At 46.7% G+C, this 21,336-nt stretch overlaps 1 protein-coding gene across 1 annotated transcript; it reads left to right on the plus strand.

Moving 5' to 3' along the window:
• Positions 1-432: 432 nt before the first annotated feature.
• On the plus strand, positions 433-20,483 carry ADAMTS13 (ADAM metallopeptidase with thrombospondin type 1 motif 13). The gene is made up of 29 exons (XM_086475687.1): positions 433-507; positions 829-895; positions 1,726-2,009; positions 2,209-2,350; positions 2,726-2,865; positions 3,633-3,716; positions 3,802-3,926; positions 4,712-4,858; positions 5,190-5,324; positions 5,884-6,034; positions 6,692-6,796; positions 7,264-7,415; positions 7,543-7,606; positions 8,157-8,283; positions 8,491-8,639; positions 9,983-10,103; positions 10,795-10,875; positions 11,119-11,300; positions 11,747-11,882; positions 13,592-13,721; positions 14,388-14,577; positions 15,287-15,404; positions 15,761-15,890; positions 17,313-17,517; positions 18,022-18,331; positions 18,710-18,856; positions 19,321-19,497; positions 19,844-20,028; positions 20,317-20,483. Exons 1-29 carry the CDS (start codon positions 433-435, stop codon positions 20,473-20,475), a joined length of 4,218 nt encoding a protein of 1,405 aa, XP_086331813.1. The 3' UTR covers positions 20,476-20,483.
• Positions 20,484-21,336: the final 853 nt, after the last annotated feature.

Genomic DNA, 21,336 nt, shown 5'->3' on the forward strand with positions numbered 1-21,336 from the left:
GGGCTGTGGGGGCCTACCCCGGTGAGGGCCTGGCAGCCCGGGTGGGTTGGGTTTTACCCCGCTGCCATGGCGGAGGCGTGGGGCTTGTCAGGGCAGAGGTTGAACAGCACAGAGCCCCCCTTTTTCCCCTCGAACATCGCCCCTTGTGCGTTTGGCCGCGAAGAGCGGCTCCAAGCTCGTTATTGCCGCGCTCTTTGGCTGCAGTGAAGTTGCAAACATTGCGCAAAACCGCCCTCCCTCCAGCTGTTCCTGTGAAGCCTCCGGCTGCAGGCCGTTCCCCCCGAGTGCCCCTCTCTGCAGAGGATCAGCTCCCCTGTTTGTTTAAACCCTGCGCTCTTCCCTTCCGCTCCACGTGATGCTTTGGGCCAAACATCGTCTTAATCACCCCTGGGCCGGCGCTGAGTCCGCGGCGCTGGTTGCAACTCCTCCAGCATGATCGTCAGCTTGATGATCCGGGCGCTCGTGATGCTCCCCTTGGGGTTCTGCTGGCCGTCGGCTTTCCAAGAGGTGAGTTTGACCTCCAGAAAACGCAGTTTCCAGGAAGACTTTTTTTTTATTTCTAGGAAAAAAAAAAAAAAAAAAGAAGAGACGACACAACGCGTTCTAAGCCAAAATCCATCAAACCTCACTAATCAAGAAGATAAAGCTGTTTCCTCTGGGTGCCTGTTTTGCAGCCCATGCTTAGTGCAACATAAAGCCATGAGAACTTGGCATCGGTACTTGTTGAGTTGTTCGCTGGCGTTCCTTCCAGGTTAGGTTCAGTTAAGCGATACTCTTGTATCCACTTGTTTTTCTTAAAAAAATGTAAAGCTATTCTTCTTCTTGCAGAAATTTCTCGGCGCTTTGGATGCGGAAGATGTTTTCTCTTATTTTGGAACCAGCTCAGTGTCTGATGGTATGCAGGGCTCCTTCCTTCTTGATTTTGGAACACGTCTGTCAGTTTATTACTAATCCTGTATGTTTGATAATGCTTATTAATGATCCCTGATCTGACAAGCATTTAGTATTTCTGAGTCACATTACTTAGTGAGGCAACCCATGTTTCAGTGTGAAAGTGGTTGAAGAACTGGGTCAGTATTTAAAATCTGCTGAAGGAGATAAGATTAATCTTTTTGCACATTTCTCCTGTGGTCTTTGTTCTCTGTATTGGTATTTTTCTATGAGATTAAGAGACCCAGGTCTTCTGAGTGGGAAGCTTTAGACTAAGAATAGCTTTAAATGCACTAGATTTTTTTTTTTTTTTTTTTTAAATAAACACGTGGAAAGACTAGTATTCTGGGTCTGGATTGATGTTAGTTCAGAATAAAGTTACGCTTTAAGTTCTCAAATCCTTAAAGCAAGGATGTTGTCTGCTTGTGAGTTCACCTAGTGCTCATCCCAGTGTCTCTGTCTGGATTATGATAATTCTCACTCAATTATACTTCACAGCTGAGGAAGTAAAATTGTCTCAGCCTTTGTTAAATGAACTGTTCTCCTTATCGAGAGAGCAAAAGCACTGGTAAATCAGGAGCCAGTTTCAGAGTTGTCTGTTCCCAACCAGATTATCTTCACTTTGGAATACATGAAAGCATAGAGGCTCTCTGTTGACATGATGACCCTGAAAGGCCACAGTTGTCATTTGGAGAGTATGTTTTCCTAGGGAGACAGATCACTGCATTTAATTTCTGTGTATCGTCGTTTCTCATAATTGTTCGCCTTGTTCTGGTCTCATTTCGTTTCTTTCAGTACCCGAGTTTGTTATTGCTGAGCCAACTTGCCCTTGTAAAGAAGAACAGATTGGGCTGGTGTCTTGTGGTATTCAACACTGCTCCTTTGAGGCCTGGGGAGAACTTTACGCCTTTGAATTTCTAGAGGACCATGCCCTCCTTTCCTCTTCCTTTGTGAGCAATCAAGTGGTGAACTCTTCCTTTAGCTTACTGAAGCGATTCTCAGGCAACTGCTTTGCAGGTGGAAATCCACTGCAACCTCCCGGGGCTAAGTGTAGAGTCACTTACTGTGAAGGGCAGCTGGTGAGTATGCACTGAACTTGTTCTTACAAGCGTTTACAGCCTTTGTATGTTTGCAGCTTGATGCCCCAAACATGTGTGAGCCATCCCTTTAATAAATCTGAGCATTGCAAAGGAGAAAAAGGAAGGATATGGCACACAGCTCTCCATTGATAGCAGATGTCTTTGGAATAACTCAGAGGTGGAATTTCATCTCCTTTAGCAAGGAGTCGTCATTGCAGATGAGGAAAAGATTCATATCAGGCCTGTCAGAAGCAAAGATACGGCCCTGCTGAAGGACCTCGGCTTCTCCAGACCCCACATTGTCTTCAGAAGTGCCACGAGAGGGGAAAATACGGCAAGAGGTAACATGGATGGAGAGGAAGGCCTGCTTGTTCTGCTTGGAAAAGTTGTCTCCCAGTGGTGGCGTTGCTTGCACGAGCTTAGAGGGAAAATCTGTATCTACCAATACATGAACATACTTGATAGATGTTTCTCGCTTCGCTGAGGTGTAACTAGCGTGTTCTCGTTTAGATATTTGTTATTTTGATAGTGTAAGCATGTTATGAAGGATGCTGGCTAGTGAAAGAAACCAACAGAGGTGGGAAACCTGAGCAAGCAACTGGAGGAGTGGTCCTCCAGCTGGATTATTCTAGCCTTTCAGGAAAAGGGAGCGGATCGGTAGGACCTTTTGTGTTGTCTTGCATTTTACACTCCCTGTGTCCCTTTGTGCTGTTCAGCAGGGCAGTTTCCTCCTCGCCTGCGGAAGAGGGCTGAGGGAGCTGTCAAACATCTGGAGCTGATGGTCGTAGCAGGTCCAGACGTTTACTTGTACCACAAAGAGGACACGGAGCGATATATTCTCACCAACCTGAACATTGTGAGTAGCTTTCTCTTTGGATTGTTGTCCCAGGGTGAGAGCTCACAGTGACACAGGACCTCTGGGAGTGCGCTTTCAGAGGTGTTTGTGGTTACCTGCTCCTGGTACAGAGCACTGCTTGTGTGCGGGGTGTTCTTCTGTGCTTCCCTTGGCATGCGTGGCAAGCTTTCCCTCGTGCAAGGAGCGGCATGAGTAGAAGTGGATGTTGGAAGCTTTGGGGTTGTAGCCTTAGAGCCCATGTAGAAAACGCAGCTCTTCATTTCATTACTTCTAGTGGTGTATGTCAGATACAATAGCAAGAGTTTTATCACCAGACCCTTGATCCAGTCCCTTTGCTTTCAGTGAGATTGAACGAGATCCACTGAATGAATCTTATATTTTACATTTCAACATTTTATTTCCATTGCAGGATTTCTCTAAATGTCTCCTTTTGCTGTTGTTAAGAATTTGTTTATGCATTTGCTGTGCGTCTATGTTACAAAAAAGTCTTTAGCATTCAGTCTCCTACCCTATGAAACTGTTTTCCATGCAGATTCTTCTTGCTGCTTCAGAGTGTCTGACAAGTCTAACCACGGTTCTCATCTGTTGACGGATTTATTTAGATTTGCAGTGCGTACTTCAGTGTAGTACTTCCCAGTGATTTTATAGTTGCCCCTTGCGGTTACCAGGTGTATTACCTCTGTAGTGAATTCAGCCCTGTCGTTGGGAACAGGTAGTGGGAGTCACCGAGGTGCCTTCATTATCGAATCCTTTCTACCTCTTAACAGGGGGCGGAGCTGCTGAGAGATGCCTCACTGGGTGCTCATTTCAGGGTTCATCTTATGCAAATGCTTGTTTTGAGAGAACCAGAGGTAAGCAGGGAAGACTGTGTTCAAGTGTTGTCCAAGGGGTTGCTAAAAGCTGTATGAAATGTGCAAACATGTGCCTTCACTCTAGGCAGAAGTAAACATCACAACAAATATCACCTCCTCGCTGATCAGTGTTTGTGAGTGGAGCAAGAAGGTCAACCCCCAGAATGACTCTGACCCGCAGCATGCTGACATTGTCCTCTACGTCACCAGGTACTCAAGTTCCCCTGCCCTGGGAGGGAACTGGAAACAGGGCTAATGGTGTCCAACTGTGTGACAGTGATTTGCAGTGGGCCTTCCAGCAGTTGAGCATCACAGAGTCTTTGGAAATGGGTTGATTCTCCTGTTTGGGGTTGATTCTCCTGCCCTTAGTGTCATGCAGTTAGTCAGAGGTGCTGTTTCTTCAGTTTCTGAGGGAACTGGAATATTCCCCAAGCACTGACCAGCCAGACTGGAGCAGATGTTTTGTGCTTCCAGAGCAGCGCATCCAAACCCACTGCAGCTTTTTGTGGGCAGGAAAGTCAAACAGTAACTGGAAGTGAAAACCCACTGGTGTTGTCTGTGGAAGATTTCTAGTGCTACTCTGACTCAGACATTTCGTCTGACTTTCAGACTCCTTGCTCTAGATGGCCTTGGCTAAATTTGTCGAAGGCAAACTAATCTCGAGTGTAATGGCTTTGTTTTGGTGCTCTTTCTTCAAAGAGGTAACGGTACTGCTTTTTGTTGCAAATTGGATTAGATCATTTTATTCTGTTCTGCTTGTCTGGGGTCATGGGGATTTTTTAATGTAGAATCACCACAAATTTTGAACAGGGGCTGTTCGTGGGACCCTACTGCTACCATCTCGCCCCAGGGAGCTCCGTGTGTCAAAAGAACTGTTAGGCAGCTGGCAAAATTACATCAGGAAGGTGCCAGTAAATTCAGTTGAATGTCTAGACCTGAGTTGATTAGCTACAATGGTTCTTTGCTCTTCCCTCTATCTGTCTCCTTTACTTTAGGTTTGACTTGGAGTTACCTGATGGGAACAAGGAGCTACGTGGAGTCACTCAGTTAGGTGGAGTCTGCTCCTCCTTCTGGAGCTGTGTTATTACCCAGGACACTGGCTTTGACCTTGGAGTCACCATAGCCCATGAGATTGGGCACAGGTCAGTAGGAAAGCCCCAGAGCAGCCCGGTGTATTTTATTCAGGTAAAAACATTACCAAGTTTAAGGGATTCTGAAGAAGGAAGAGGATCTCTTGGCATAACAGGGGGTTTCCCATAGTATATTCAAAACTTTTGGAAAGAGTTCCTTGCATTTCTTGCGTTCCTGCATGCTCTGTGACTATTAGAAGCTGCGAGGAGGAGAGAAAACCTTTGTGACAACAGTAGGAGGAAAGGCTGCAGAGGGAGCTCAGTCCTTGCTTAGAGAAGAGAGGCTCTGAGGGAACCCGGCCGCTGGGTTTCTTCTCAGGGCACTGTGCTGCTTCTGTTACAGTCTTGGAATCCCCCACGATGGTGAGGGGAATCGGTGCAGCAGCAGCGGTTACATCATGGGTTCAGCAGGAAACCACAACAGCATTGACCTCGTCTGGTCGCAGTGCAGTCGAGAAGAGTTCCTGGCCTTTGTCAGGTAAGGGCATGGTCAAGTTCTGTGTGGCTGTGTGGGAGTGGTTCCCTGTGCTGGGAGCTTAGGAGAGAGCAGGGAAAGACAGGGAATAAAATATAATAAGATTCCTGGAAAATGAGGAACTGTGAAAAGCTTGGGGTTTGTTTATTTCTTAGCACTTGTGTCTGTTGCTGAGGCTGAATCCAGTTTTTTTGCTTCAAGTAGCTGGAAATGACTTTGGTTAGTGACTAACATGCCTGGGCTGCGTGGACTTCTCAGACGCTAGCTCAGCCTGGAAATTTTATTTAAAATGTCAGAGCATCTAGGTTTAAACAAGCATTGTGGGCTGTGAGCTGGCTGGGTGAAGAACAGGAATGGGTTTCTGTTATAACTTCAGCAGCAGGGAACTGTGAGCATCTCCAGGCAGCTGCTGCAGCTAAATCCATCACAGCCCACAGTAAGCATGTGTTGTCTGGGAAAGCAACAGCCAACTCCCAGAATGAAACGCAGCAGAAGTTTGCAAACATGTCATTGTCCTTACTGCCCACAGCTGGGAAAGTGATATTTCTTGTGTTTCTATCAGCACAGGCCAAACAAACTGCTTAAATGACCTGCCGGACATGGACGGCAGCATCCCTGGATGGAAGCCTGGCTTGTACTATGGAGCAGATGAGCAATGTAAAATAGCCTTTGGGAGTGTTGCCACAGCATGCACCTTTGCTGACAGCAATGTTGTAGGTAGAAAGTTTGTCTGTCTTGCTAGGGGCAGCAGGGAAATATTCTGGAGCCAAGATTCAGGAAAAGGGAGCTGGGGACATTTTTATGATGAAGGGATGGAAGGTACTTTCCTGCCACAGATTTCTTGGCAAAGAACAAACCTTCAAAGGCTTTAAAAATGCTTCCCTTCTCTCCATCACCTGCTTTGTCCATGTAAGTCTTCTTTAAGGTTTGCACAGTACCCAGAGCCTTCTGTCCGAACAGTGGCTGGCGGTGCTAGGGCTGGCTACAGCTACTCAGGGTCCTGTCTTAGGAAGCTCTTGTTCATTGGATTCCTTCAGCTTCCTCACCATTGCTCGAGTTTCTGTGTCTGACAGATGCAGGGTGGCTACGAGCTGCCATCTGGACATGTTTTGTTAATGAGGAAGCACTAAGGTGGGTGAAACTTTAATTGCTTCCGTTGATCAGCTTCTAGCATTACAGCTGACCGCGCCGGACATGCCCACAACTTTTCCCCAGTAGCAGAAGAAATGAAGGGACTTGCTTGCCTTGTTGGGTAGCTGTGGGGAAACCAAACATCTGGGACAAGCACCATTTGAACGGAGCAGCTTTTGGGACTGCTGTTGATGAGCCTAAGTGACTCTCTGAACTCCCTGATTTTCTCGTCACACCAGGACGTATGTGAAGTTCTCTCGTGCCACGTACAACAAGGAGACAAATCCACCTGTACTCGGCTTCTTGTACCCCTCTTGGATGGTACTGAGTGTGGGATCAATAAGGTAAGGAGGCTGCTGATCTGCTGATCAGAAGTGGGTGTGGGTGCTATGGAGCTCATTAGACAGCGAGACATTGTCAGTGGCTGGAAGGTACATGGCACTCTGCCCCTCGGTCAGGGAGCTAAGGCCAGACGTTCCAGTCACAAACTGGTACCAGCTGATCTTGGTGTTTCCACCTTGTCTATATCTCTGGAGTTGCTTTGCAGCTCTGTAGCCTGATCTCTGAGCTCTCCTCAAAGGCTTTGCTTTCCCCTTGAAATGACTGGTCAGCTCATTGTTTTAACCCCCAACCCCATGTTAGACCATAATTAGGAATGCGGCGCTTCTAGGCTCTTGTGGGAAGGTGCCTCATTCATCTTAGGATTCTCTGTTACAGTCTGGCCTGCAACAAGATGTGCCACCCTTGTAGATCCCAGCCCTGCTGCGTTTGCTGCGGTGCTGCTGCCCATTTTCTGTATTCTTGCTCCTAGTGGTGCTCCAAGGGACAATGCAGCTCTCTGGAAGAACTGAACCCCATGGCTGTGGTCCATGGGCAGTGGTCAGTCTGGAGCCCCTTCTCCTCCTGCTCCCGCAGCTGTGGAGGGGGAGTTGTGACAAGGCAGCGGCTCTGTAACAACCCCAGGTGAGAGGTGGGGACCCGGGGAGTTGGCAGTGCCCGTTGGCTGATTGAGGGCCATGGCGGCTGAGACTTGCTCTTTGCTTGTGACAAACCTGCCCCTGTTGAGGAGGAGTTCTCCTGTCATTTCCAGGCCTGCTTTTGGGGGGCAGGAGTGCCGTGGCGCCAGCATCCAAGTGGAGATGTGCAATACTCAGGTAATGGAGCTCATCGTCTCTTCTGAGCTTTTTTCTTAAATGCTGTTTAACCCTTTGAGAGCTGTGTGGTTTGGGACTGTACTTCTCACAGCTGCTTGCTCTGGGAAGGAGGACTAAAGATCTGGCATACAGCCTCCATCTGTCTGACAACAGGAGAGGTATTTGTTCCACTGTGTCTGAAGACAGCAGTATTATTTGATAGCTTTGTTCACGTGTAATCAAGCATTTTCCTCTATGCCTTCATAACAGGACAGATGCTGAGAAAATAGTGACTCACTTAATGATAGTTTTCTTCAGAGGGACATTCTTATATTGTTCCTATTTTCCTTATCCATTTATTTTGTTGAAATAGCAAGATATCAGCTTCCACACACAATTCTCTGCATATCCCGCAGCCTCCCTTTAAAGTGGTTTTCTTTATTTGCAGTTGTTTTGGTGTTTTACTTAGCAGCCACTGCTTTCTGCCTTTAGCTAGTGGGTAAAATGCTGCTTGGGCTTCTGTGCTCACTAAGTTCCTTTCATTACCCACACAATTCTCTCTGGGGTGTAGGCCTGTTTGATGACCCAGCAGGACTTTATGGCTGAACAGTGTGCAGCAACAAATTTAAAGCCACTATATCTCACTGTAGAAGCGCCATCCTTTTATACCTGGACTTCTGCTGTTGGCTTTGCCAAAGGTAAGGAAAGACTGAGAAACCGTGGTTTCTTTGTGAAGGGGAGCACTCATGGACCTGTCTGTGCTTTGAAGTCAAAAGGCCACTTCACTGATTGTTTTAATTTCCACCTGAAAGCTGGGTACTCTCTGTCAGATCCTTTTGACTTCTTCCCATTGCTTGATGATCAGCTACGTGCCTTTCTGAAAGAGTAACTCCTGTCTCCTCCAGGGGACATGCTATGCAAGCACATGTGCAGGGCTGTTGAAAAGGAATTCATGGTAAGCCGCGACGACAGTTTCATAGATGGAACCAGATGCGAGCAGGATGACTCTGAACACCGCGGGGCTTTCCATCTGTGTGTCATGGGAAGCTGCAGAGTAAGTGACTGGGGAATCCAGGTGAACCTCTGACATGTAATCTGCCCCAAAGGAGTCAGTTTATTAGGAGCAGCGGAAAAACAGTGTCCCAAACAACAGAGCGAGCTCTTCGCAGAAGAAGAGAGTTTTGTTCTTAGGTTATTGGATGGAGTCCAAGAAATCTACTCTTTTGTCTGTGTGTCCAATGCCAATCTGCTAATTATGCAGTAAGTACATAAGGGTGTTCATCCCTAATCCAAGAAGCAATTGGTTTGTGAGCTGGCTGAGGAGACATCATTAGCTGTTCAGTTTACATGGTATAAATGGCCCTATAAAACGCTGGCTCTGTTGGAGAAAAGTTACGTGGTTTGAACATACCGAGTCAGTGGCAAAATGAGTAAAACCTGGGAACTGTAAGTTGACAAATCGATTGCTGCAGTATCACTAATCAAAGTTGAAGTAGAACTTTTTTTTTTTTCTGGATTGAATGTCAGAAAGGCATTCTTTCGTGGTGAACTTGAACGGAACTCCCCCGCGCTGTCTGCATTTTAGTAACTGCTCAATGCTGACCCAGTTGTATGTTTTCTGTTGTTTCTTTACATTCCCAGAATACACTTTTAACATTTTATGTTTTTCTCATTATCCTCGTGTTCACAGTGTTTCGTAATGCATTTCCACCTCAGGAACAGCAGAGGGTGTAGGCATAATCTATTCTGGTTTCTGCTGTTCTGTTGGCAACAGTGGTAACTATGGATGTTATGGCAGCATCCAAAGCCTGGGATCAGTGCCTCTCGCATAAATTCAGCAGTTGCACATGTTTTGCTGCTAAGCCTGCCGAGATCCTTCTGTAGCTTTGTGTAAATTAGTCTTGTTCATGGGAATGAGGATAGAATCTCTTTTCTGAGCTCCATGGGATTGAAGGCCAGGTTGAAGGATGTGAGCTAGGTTTGGGGAGCTAAAGATTCCTTTAGAACCTGCCATTCATAGGTACTGTTCTTCTGGGTGGGTTTTGGTTTTTTTTTTTTTTTCTTCCCTGATTCCAGAAAGAGTATGTACAAGAGAGGGAGTTGAAGAGCCTTTGTTTTAGGTCACAGGAGGAATCTTTCTGGGCTACTTCTTATGGGAAAGAAAATGTCACACAATTAATGAAACTTCTTGTGCTCTCAGCTAGGACTTTCTAATCCCTGGCTTTGCATACTGCTGTACAGTGGTAGATCTAGGTACAAATGCAGCTTTGTCTATCTTGTCATCTTAAATTGAAATTACAAACGAAAAAGGCAGTTGCAGGAATTTGGGCGTTGCTTTCATTTGCCTGTTTTCTTCTCAGAACAGGCAAGTCTTGACAGACTCTTCCCTTTGCTCAGGCATTCGGGTGTGATGGCAAGGTGGACTCCAAGAAGATAATGGACTCTTGCAAGGTCTGTGGGGGTGATAATACCACTTGCACCAAAGTGAGTGGATCTTACACCGAAGGAAAAGCTAAAGGTGTGTGGTCCTCACCCTCAGGCTCACCGTTATAGTACTGTTTGTGTGCTACATATTTGTGCATGTTCAGTGTCCATGATCTTCTGCGTGTGACTTCTCTCTATTTCTGCTTGAATTTATTTTATAGTGGATCTGGCAATGGAGTTTGCGTAGTCAACAGAGAAGGCAGCTAAGACCTGTAGCAGGGAGGTAGCAGTTGTGTATGCAGAGTGACTTTTTTGGTCATGGTTCTTCTCTGGACATGGATCAGCAATGTAGCCATGAAGTCCAGCAAATTATTGGGAGATGGGGGCTGTGTCAGATGCTTCCTGACCATCTTAAACATCCATTTGGGAACCGATCTGGCTCTTGCAGTGTCACATATAGATATGAGCAGAGAACATCAAAAGAACAAAAGAAAGATGAGAAGACAGGGCACAGAGTTTATTTGCTGTGTTCAAGCCAAGCTGATAGAGCTAAGGTCTGTGTGAATTTAGCCTGCTGGCCATCACTGTTATATCCTTATTTTTTTAATATTAGCTATATAATCTCTGCCTGCATTTAAGCTTTGTTGCTGCCTGTAAGGCTTGTCCTCCAATGGATAGCATGCTAGTAAGGTGAAGAGGGGCTGGTCTGCAATCCCCAGCCTTTTTAACAGAGGCACAGTAATGGAAGGTGACCATATCTTCTTTCTTTCTCTCCATGCTTCCAGAGTATGTTACATTTCTGTCCCTGCCTTACAACAGCACCTTGCTCCACGTCACCAATCGGAGACCACTCTTCACGCATTTGGGTGAGTTGAATGAAAAGGAGAGGAGGCACTACAGGCAGGGCTAAAACAAGCTTGTAAAAACAAGAAAATGGAATTTGGGAGGAAAGTTCTTGATGATGCAATTTGTTTGTGGGATGCTCTTTGGGATGTCCGACTTAAATCAAGCTGGTTTCTAGCAAAAGGGCAGTCTGTAGTTGCCAGCACCAGGGGATCCTGGTGACTGCATAATATCTCTTAACCTCACTGCTCCTTTTGCTCCTCTAGCTGTGAAGGTTAAAGGAGAGTATGTGGTTGCTGGCAAAGGAAAAATCTCGCTGAATGTCACCTACCCATCGGTTCTGGAGGACAGCCAGATCAAATACAAAGTGTTTCTCACTAAGGACAACCTGCCAAGCCTGGAGGAAGTCCATGTGGATGGGCCAACACAAGAAGACATTGAAATACAGGTAAATTAAAATAGCAGAGTTGGAAAGGGCCCAGTCAGAATTGGCCAGGCTGAGTTTGAGTAGCTCTGCTGCAGTGCAGAATCCAGGTGTAGCAGGCTTCGTGTCCAAGGCCGGTGGAGATGGTGTTTGCTAAGAGGGATGGTGTTGCTTTTCTTGGGAAAGGTTTGAGGGTTGGCTGCCTACAGGCTTTCTGCAGGTCTGGGGGATGGTTGTGTGGGGAAAACCATACTGAGTTAAACCTTTTGCTTGGCTTAATCTTTTTTTTCGGTGCCCTGTGCACAGAATTCACAGGGTGACCACCCTGCCTGCGTCTGGCAAGAACTGAGAGTCGTAGCATTGAGGCTCAGGCTTGGATCAAAAAAAGGAGGACTAGCTTCTCTTATCTCTGTCCTAAGAAATGAGTCTGAGTTGATTTGTGCGTTGACCACAGCTTTTTCCTTCACCAGGTCTATCGAAGGTATGCGAAAGAATATGGCAACGCCACCAACCCAGACATCACCTTCAGCTACTTTGTCCCCAGAGAGAATCTGACATATATGTGGATTCCTCAGGAGGGGCCGTGTTCAGTGACCTGTGGGGAAGGTGAGGCAGCAGTACACAATCTTTACAGAGATCTGGGCAGACTTCCAGTTTGGCTGGCTGGTAGTCACCCAGATCTTTATTCCATGGGCTCTCCTGGGCTGACTGAAAGGAATGTGACATTGGCGATTAGATTCTTGGTTAGACCTTATTAAACAACTGAACTGAATTTAAAAGCAAGTTGCTGAACGTGAGCTGCAGTTGCCAGTGTTAAACTGAACCAAAGCAGAGTGGTGCAGCTTTTCAATTAAATTAGCAAATCAGCAAATGAGCTGAATCATCAAAATGATAGCGAAAATGTTTGATCATGAAGAGGATTTTTAAATAGGTTTTAACCAAACTTTTGGTTTTAAGACTAAATAATTTTCTCAGATTTTTTGAAGTTATTGAAGACTGTAATTTGAAGCTGGCTAAACATCAAAAGTCTGAGACCAAAGTGGTATCTAGTGTCTAACTAAAGCCTCAGAGCTAATTATGAAACTTCCTTCTTAGAATTCTATTCCTGTGCCATGGCTAATCCTTTCTGTCTCCCTGAAGAAATCATAATGCAGATTGTAAGAGATCACTCTGGTAGACAGTCTGACATCTTGTTTACCAGATAATACAGATGACTCTGGCAAGCCTCTCAAGAATTTTATGACAAGGATTTAGAAAACACGTTAATGAATACTTATGGAAGTCAATTTATAGGACTAGTTATGTCTGGAGAGCTTTTCTCCAGCAGATTCCCCAGGTGAACTGATTGCTGAAGCCCTGAAGTAGAGAGCTGAAAGTGCTCTGGGGCTTCTCAGCTGATGCAGTCACAAACAAAAAAATAAGAAAGCGGGGACTTGAAATAATAGGAAGTTGAGAATCTGAGCTGAAATTGCATCTTGAGAGCTGGAAGTGGTGCTCAGGCCCTCCTTACCAATAGACATGATTTGAAAACAAGGAGGGTAGTGAAAAGATAACATTGCTGGTTGATTCTTGACATTTGCTTCTCAGGGTTGTGCTCTTTGAGATTCAGGAATGCCTGTGTCTCTGTGGGTAGCTCATTCACTGCAAAGGAGACCCTTTACAGCTTTGCTCGTGACTTTTTTGAGTTTGGATTGTCACCTGCTTTACCTGTTAGGTTCAGTATTGTTAAAAATGTTTTTTTATAGCTGTAGTTTATGAGTATTTCATTTCTTGCATGCCACAGGCACTGCAAGTCTGCAGTTTCTCTCCCAGTACCTCTAGTCTAGTTTTGGATATTGATGGTCACTTTGAGGACACTGGCATGGTGCTGTCTGGGCACAGAGGCTGTGTGATGACATTACAACATTAGTTCTACAGAATGTCATTTTTAAATGGTGGACTGCTAGAGAGTGTATTTTCAGCAGCCTGTCCCTCATCAGTCAGACATTGAGATCATTAGAGGTAATTTGGACCAAAAGATGATTGATATCCTTCTTCTTGCAAATGGCCAGTTTAGAGCGATCTTTCCCTTTTGGCAGTGGATTATATGTCAAACTTCTCATCTTCTGGGGTGTTCATCTTGGAAAGTCACTTTAAAACTCTTGAGAAAAAGTTGCATTGGAAAGAAGGGGTTTGTGTGTTTATAGAAAGTCTGGATTCCCAAATATTCCATTTTCCTACACAGATAATTTGAGTAAAGTGAAATTACTGCATCTTCCTGGTGTGACAGAGGCAAACTGTTCATAACTTCATTTCCTTTTCCTTTTGTATCCCAGGGATGCGACCAGTGGATCATGTGTGCTTTGACCAGACAAAGAACGAAGTAACAGAGGATCAGTGGTGTCTGGAGCTCCCACAGCCCCTTTCAGAGCACAAGCCCTGTGCCACAGAGCCATGCCTGTACAGGTTGGTCTTCCTGGAAGCTCAGCTGAATTCTTGCTTTGCTTGTCCCTTCTCTGCCAGCTAACCCCATCTCTGCAGTCTCATTTGCATTGTGCAATGGGGAAAAAAAAGGAGAAGTATGAAGTAGTTCTTCCTAATTATAATGGTGAAGCAGATCCCAAACCATGTTCTGTCTTTCCTGGTCCCATGAGGTAACTGAGATGTCAGCTGAATGAACGGGAGATAGACCTTCCAGTATTTTACAGTAGTCTGCTAAATGAGAATACTTTGAGGGCATGGCCAGGAGAAGATGCCTGCTCACGTCCTTTCCAAGATCATGCCGACAAAGATTTGATCTTCCTCTGGACGATACCCTTGTGGTAATTAGACTGGAAAGAGGACCAAGAGCCAAGCCTGCCCAGACATTGATCTTGTAGACATTTTAGTGTTTAGTAAAAAGTGATTACACTATGAACTCTTCAGCTTGAGTGCTTTTAGTCCTAGAGAGCTGTCAGTGCAAGGACTTAAATTTCCAGCAGTTGTCCTCTCAGTCACATCCAGACAAGGCTCTTGGAATAGAGAAGCTGAATACTCTTATGACCCATTTCTGTAATCAGTGGTGTGAGTAATAAACAATAAACCTCCGTGATCCAGATGAGAAATAGGGTGATACAATTGCTTCCTGTTTAGGTGGAAGGTGTCTCAGGTAGATGAATGCTCTGCTGTCTGTGGAACTGGAGTTGCCCAGCAGAATCTGACCTGTGTTCAGTTTCGTGATGGATTGGAGACTGTTGTGGATGACAGCCTGTGCCCAGCAGAAGAAAAACCCTTCTCCATTGTGCCGTGTGTGGTTAATGTCTGCCCTTTAGGATGGGACAAAGTGAGTTTACTGGCTTGACTTATTTCAGGAGTCTTACTGGAAGCTTTGCACTTGTGATCCATGGGAGGCGGCCGGTTAAGAACCACCACCTTACTACTGGAATCTGGGAGGGTAGTTTACACCACGGATGTCTGCCTAGTTAAAGGTTCACCCTGTCACTTTAGACAGCTCTGCCCCTCTTAATTTCTGCTGCTGGATTCATCAATTCATAGTGGTGGTTTGTTTCGAGCAGCTGTTGACTATGTTCCTTGTTCGTTTCTCCTTGCAGAGTCCAACAAAAACAGAAACAGAAATAACCCCTGGTCCGCTAGGAGATACCTCACTGGCAAACAGAGGTTCTGACATGGTAGGGAGGGTCGCTAGCAGGGAAGAGGGCTTCTCAGCGTGGGATCACTGGCCCGAGTCTGTACTGGGGAGCCACTGCCAGGTTTACATTTACAGATAGGGAATGCTTTAGGCATCTCCAGTCTCAGGTATCTCTCTTCAGGTAGTGTGAATTAGGAGGGGTCTTGGCTGTTGGATGTCCTTAGCTATTCCTGATACTTATATGTTCTGCAAAAATGGAGAAAGTGCTTAAACGTGCCCCTTTCTTCAGTGACAGCAAATATGTTGTAGGCTTGATCTGGAGGTATCCCCCAGCTTCATTAGGTTGGGACGATGCGGAAAGCAGGTGCCAATGTCAGTCTGGGTCTTTTTGCTCTGTTCTGAGGAGGAAGATGCACACTTATTTCAGACTTTGGAGTCACTCGGGCATATCCAACTGGAAAATCGGACCGTGTATGTCTGGAGCCCTCTAGCTGGAGAGTGTTCAGTCTCCTGTGGTAGAGGTGAGATCTTTCAGTGCTGCAGGGAAATGTTACTTGGCTTTAGGCGTGAGCTCAGTGCCTAGGAACTTCAGGGACCTGGTCTTTTCCCCTCTACAGTTCTAAGTGCATATGTAGCTGTGGTCACAATTTTTTTGAGTCTGGAAAAGGCAAGGGGGCCTGGCTCAGGCAGGGAATAGTTTAGAGGGCTGGCTGGCTGCTGCTGTGCTTCAGAGTTGCGGGGGGGATGAGTGCAGTTAATTGCTCCTGGGGCTTGGGCAGGGTTTGCTTGGTTTGTACATGCAGATGTGATTTGCACTGCCTGACTTAGTTCCAACCCTTGCATGCGTGGCATGCAGTAAGGTCACTTCCCTTTCTAGGTAAGACTCAGCTACAGTATGTATGTGTGGCTTTTGACACCAAAGAAGAAGTCCAAGAAGCAAACTGTCATCCAGTGCCGAAGCCAGAGAGCAGGATGGAAGTCTGTGATCTCAGTCCCTGCCCACCAAGGTAAAGCAGTTACCAGGAGACAAAGAGCCAGTGAGAGGTGTCTTTTGTCCCTCTCTCTAGCTCCAGGGGCATGGTAAAGTACGGGTCAAGCTACTCTGAGGATGTTATCTTCCTCTCCCCTGCTTTGAAAGCACAGCCAGCTGTAAAAACAGTAGCACTGATCCATACTCAGCAAACTAACTGAGAGTCTTTACTGGGCTGGTGTATTCTCAGGCAGAGTGTGAAGTCTTTGGTGTTTGAGTCCAGGGAAAAACTGAAAACCTCTTGATCCCTTATTGCCCTGGGGAAGTAGGAACAAATCCACAACTGTAAAAGGTGGTGACACGTTTGCCAGCTGTGCAGTTTCCACATAGCATCAAGGAGAGTAGCTAGACTCAAATGCTCTAAGAGTCTGGAACAGCTGCTCTGAGAACTGAAGGAAATTGATTGCGCTTTCCTTAGGATTTATGGTATTGCAGACTGCACTCAGTGGGGTCACTGCTGATCTCTCAAACGTAATCCAGTGCATTAACAGAATTCCAGTTGTACTTCCAAAGATTGGTTGGATTTAAAATCCAGTGAAGGCAGGTGACAGCTGGAGGTACTCCCTGATGGCTGTGTTATTCCCAGGTGGCATTACAAAATGGGCTCATGCAGCGTAAGCTGTGGAGGAGGTGTGATGCACAAGGTCCTCTACTGTGCAAGGGAGACCAGGGAGAAGGCAGAAGAGGTTGTGGCAGACGCCCAGTGTGATGGTTTGCCTCGCCCAGAGGAGCAGGAGCCGTGCAATTTGGAGCCATGCCCTCCGAGGTAAAAATGGCCACCTGGACCACAAGAGCATGTGCTGGGGGATGAGCAGTTGTCCATGAACATGTATGGTGTGATCTAGGCTACGGCTCCAGCTTGATAAATGGGGCAGAGCTTGCCCTGCCCTATTTGCTGTGGGGCTGGAAAGCCACTGGCATTTACACGTTACGAGATGCCTCTCCCAGGATGAAATAGCCCAGGTTGTTCTCTGATCGGGCTGTTCAGAGTGGTGTGCATTTTGGAGGGAGATAAGATTGGTTTTGCAGTGAAGCCTGTGTATGTCACCCTGGGGAAGATGGTTTTGCAGTGAAGCCTGTGTATGTCACCCTGGGGGAGACTGTAACGGACGCAGAGTAAGACTCAGTGCGTGTTTCAAGTCTCTTGGCTTCTTGCAAAATGTGAATGCCCTCTGCTTGGGTCCAACTCCAAACCTGCTCCAGACTGCCCAGCCTTGTTTCAAATGCTGCCTTCTCAGTACCATAGGCAGCAAAGCGTGTGAGGCGGAGGGGTGAAGCAAGCTGCCGAGAAGCAGAAGGGGCAGGATGAGGGAGTTGCAGTGCATTTTCTATAGTGAGAGATAGTCGAGGGTGGGGATTCATCCCTAACTTAATTTTTCTCCTCCCTGTCCTCTGTCAGATGGAAGGTAACCCCAGCTGGCCCCTGTTCCTCCAGCTGTGGGCTCGGCTTAGCTGTGCAGCTGGTCACCTGTGTGCAGACTCGCCAAGGCAAGGAGGTTTTGCTGGAGGAGCGTTTGTGTCCTGTGGCAGAGAAGCCCCTTACCAGCGTGCCCTGTGTCATCCGAATGTGCTCCTATGAGTGGAGCTTCAGCGAGTGGACAGAGGTACTTGCTCCTGCTCAGATGCAGCACTTGGTGTCTAGTGCAGTGGTTTTACAGCCATTCACTTCCCTAAAGCGTACAGGGGAGAAATACCACTTCTGCCTTGTATGTTTACTTCCCACAGAAATGCTAAACTGTTTCTGGGGTTGTTTTCCAACCTTTCCACTGGCCCTGTGTTTAGCAGCTGTAGGTTTGATTCCCCCCTTTCTCAGCTAAGGTTTTGGCTGCAGTTTAAAAATGGTCCTTGGCATGTTTTCTTCTGAAATACACATCTTTCAGGATTTTTTAGGAAGTCGTTCTGTGATTCAAAGATATAGTTTGGAAGATCCCCTGGGAGGTGGGACATCTTATAGCTGAAGAAACTAGAGCACTGAAAGGGCAGTGATAGAACAGCATCAGTGAACAAAAGATCGACGCTCCAGATCATGCCTGAGACAATAAATGCGTTGATTTCTAAATACCAACTGAAACACGTGTGTAAAGGCCTGTGGGTTTCTTCCTCTGCAGTGTTCAACTTCGTGCGGGAATGGCATTCAGACACGGCGGGATTTCTGCCTCAACCCGCTAACCCGTAAGCCCGTGAACCCCATCTTCTGCAGGCACTTCCCCAAGGCCATCGTGGTACGTGGCTGCTCTGCAGGGCCCTGTCCTGAGCGGGTGGTGGGCACCAGGTCCCGTGGAGCAGAACTGCAGACAGTGACACCAGCCGCGCATCTGACGACAGCTGCAACTGCCGAAGAGGCCAGATACAAGGGCCTGGATCTTCCTCCATCTGCTGTGCCAGCTGTGCCTCAGGAACAGGCAGAGACCGCTGGAGGTGAGGAGGACACTACCAAAAGGTAGAGATGGGTGCTTACTGCGTGCAGCTGAGTTGTGGTGACCCTACTGCCATGCAGGGACAGGAGCATGGCAAGGAAATACTCCTGGTTAGGAGGGACAACATGCTGTTCCTTCCAGCATGCTGTGAGCTGTCCATTTATCTGGGCTATGAACAATGACTCCCTTCCCTGGGCTTCCCAAAGCTCTTCTGACTTGGGACTCCTTGAGGCAGCAGCTGCCTGTTCCTGTGCTCCACCCAGAAGGTGGGCACACCGTTGGCCCTTGTCTGTTCGTTGTGCCCTGTAGGGAATGGGGGCTGGTTTTCGGCAGCTGTAGTTCCTTCTGGATGTGTTTCTCATCTGTCTCTGCTGTACAGGTGTCTGTGGAAAGCTCTTTCTTGACGCCACCGGCATCATCAACATGACGGGTCTAGAGAGCAGTGACTGTACTGTGGCCATCGGACGTCCTCTCGGGGAGGAGATAACAGTCAGCGTCCTGGAGAGCTCCCTCAACTGCACTGCAGGTACTGCCCAGGGCGTGCTGGGGACTAGCCTGGCCCTGTGGGAAATCTGCACCTCACTTCTTCTCGTGCCCCGAACGGTTCTTGCTGCCTTGGAGCCTCTGTAATCTCTGAAACCGTTTTGCAGGTTTTCCTGTCGCACCAGGTCTTTGCCAGATGGAACTAAATGAAGATGATGCCTTTCCTCCCCCTACATAATGGTTTCTTACCTGTTCTGTTGATAGATAGGAGATGAAAGGAGTTTATGGGGTTAAAGAAGCTTCTTGCTTTGGCCCATTACAAGCTCCCTCTGTGATATACCCTCTTGCTGGAATCAGTAAAGTTAGATTAGTTAACTGGACAGTTTTCATGACAGGTTTTGATAAGATAGGCTCAAGATACAGAAATTACTTGATTCCAGACCTATATAAGATAGGTTGTGGCCTTTTACTTAAATTGTTTCTAGTCCCTGTGCTCATCCATTCCAGGTGAGGTAGTGCTGTTTTCTGGGCGAATGATGTGGCGGACAGGCTGCAGGAAGCTCCCTTTGTCCCTGATAAATTCCAGAACAAATACACTGATTGTGAAACAGCGTGTTTTGCTGCCAGGAAATGGGGTCATTCTTCAGTACAACAGCAGAACTGCAACTAAAAAGTATTACCAAGGTACCTCGCTGAAAGCTTTGCTATTGCTTTAGATTAAGGCATCCATGACAAGGCCTGCAGAGTTCCATGGGTCACGGTTGCTTGTGGAAATCTGGGGAAACTTTGCTTCATTTTTAGCAGCTAGTAAGCCCCTTCTTGAGGGCTGTTGGAATTAATATTACTTGTGAACTACCCTTCTGTTTTAAAGGCAAACCCCCTGCAGGTGTTTGCTGATGCTTAGAGGTTCCCAGATTAAAATCCTTAGAGAAACTTTTCTGCCTGTGTTTAATTTAAATGATTTCTTTCTTGGAGATGCTGGACACTTCTCTAAATCATTTTCTGTTCTCCTCCCTTTCCCCGCCCTCAGACTGTGACAAGCAGCTGTTTGGTCCACAAGGTGAAATAGTGAATCCTGTGCAACTGCCTGATCAAAGGCAAGAAGTTGTGTGTCGAACCTTCATCAACGTGGCTCCTCAGCATCGCGTCGCCGTTCGCGCTCTGTATATTGACCTGGGCAATGAGAGCAACCAAACACATTTTAATTACATCCTGGTGAGTCAGAAACCTGAAGGGGATGACTTGGATGGGACCAGACCCATCTCCTCATTAGAGATTTCCATCCAGATGCAAAGTTCAATCACAAATCCTAGAGGGTCAAACTCTGCTCTCCGTTATGTAAACCTGGGTGTGAATGAGCACTACTGGTGTCTGCTGTGGTTCTTCTGACCTTTGTATAGGGCACTTTTCCCCCTGAGTGACCAATTTGCAAGTCCCCAGTATTTTGTGGGTACTTCACTTGAAGGCTGCTGTGATAGAACGGTTTGGTCTTTCTTTATGCAGGTCCGTGATGTAAGCACCATGAAGACGATGGCGTTCCATGGGAAAAAACAATTCCTCTGGGAATCAACAGGAAGCCAAGCTGAAATTGAATTTCATGAAAACGTTAAGGATCACCCGATCAGTTTCTGGGCTGAATATCACGCCATTGAGCCCAAATAAAAGGGGGCCAGGGCCACTGCACTGAGAAAGGCCGTGGGCCAGTTAGTCACTGTTGCCTGTTCACTGCTTGAGGTCACATGAGTCATTCAATCTTTTTGCAACTGTTTCCCCATTTATCGAGTAAGAACAATAATAGCTACTGACTCCTTTGGGATCTCAGTTGATATTCATGAAGGTTATGCAAAAGACATGCGATTACCAAATATTTAGCAAATAGTCCTCGTATGGATTTTCTGTCTGTGTGATTGGTGTTAATGCAGTTTACACTTCTGTAGTTAGTGACTTGGACACGGATGTCTCAGGGTCCTGCTTCTGTAATATGCTGTGACCTTTTAGGGTAGTAATTTAAGTTCTCAGTGGCTCAGTGTCCCATTTCAAACCTCTGTGTACCGCAAGTAGCTACGATTACGGTTTAGCCATTCAATTCACCCTCCTGCTGTGTAAATGCCCCTTAAAACTGAGGCCCATGGAAATTCTGGCATGTTATATAGAAGGCAAAGACGTGTATGAGGATGAACTGCTCGCGCATGAAGACGAGAGACATTTGTGAGGGCAAGGCACGTGCCCAGGAGGGTAGTGCAACACTAGGACAGGTCACTCAGAAAGCTTGAATGTTTTCAGGACTTGGCTAGACTGAGGCACTGCTGACCTGGGCAAGCCCGGTGACAGTTGGGTTTATATGGGAGGACTAAATGACATCCAGAGGACCCACCCCAGCCACCCCTCCTGTGGTTCTGCTGTTATATATCAGACAGTGATACCAGCACTACTTTTCTATGTGAAAATAAAAGAATTCTGTCTCTTAATGATGGGTTTGGTGCCAAGACATATTTACTCAGATAAGAACAGTAGCTGTGCTAT

Source organism: Leptosomus discolor, chromosome 19 (assembly GCF_034619465.1).
Source record: "Leptosomus discolor isolate bLepDis1 chromosome 19, bLepDis1.hap2, whole genome shotgun sequence".
Lineage (NCBI taxonomy): Eukaryota > Metazoa > Chordata > Aves > Leptosomiformes > Leptosomidae > Leptosomus > Leptosomus discolor.

Bases quoted from the DNA above. Each gene is read 5' to 3' on its own strand.
- ADAMTS13 (XM_086475687.1), top strand. From the start codon at position 433: ATGATCGTCAGCTTGATGATCCGGGCGCTCGTGATGCTCCCCTTGGGG. The intron at 11,301-11,746 runs GTAAATTAAAAT...TTCCTTCACCAG, and splicing joins AAGAAGACATTGAAATACAG to GTCTATCGAAGGTATGCGAA. The intron at 17,518-18,021 runs GTACTTGCTCCT...CTTCCTCTGCAG, and splicing joins GCTTCAGCGAGTGGACAGAG to TGTTCAACTTCGTGCGGGAA.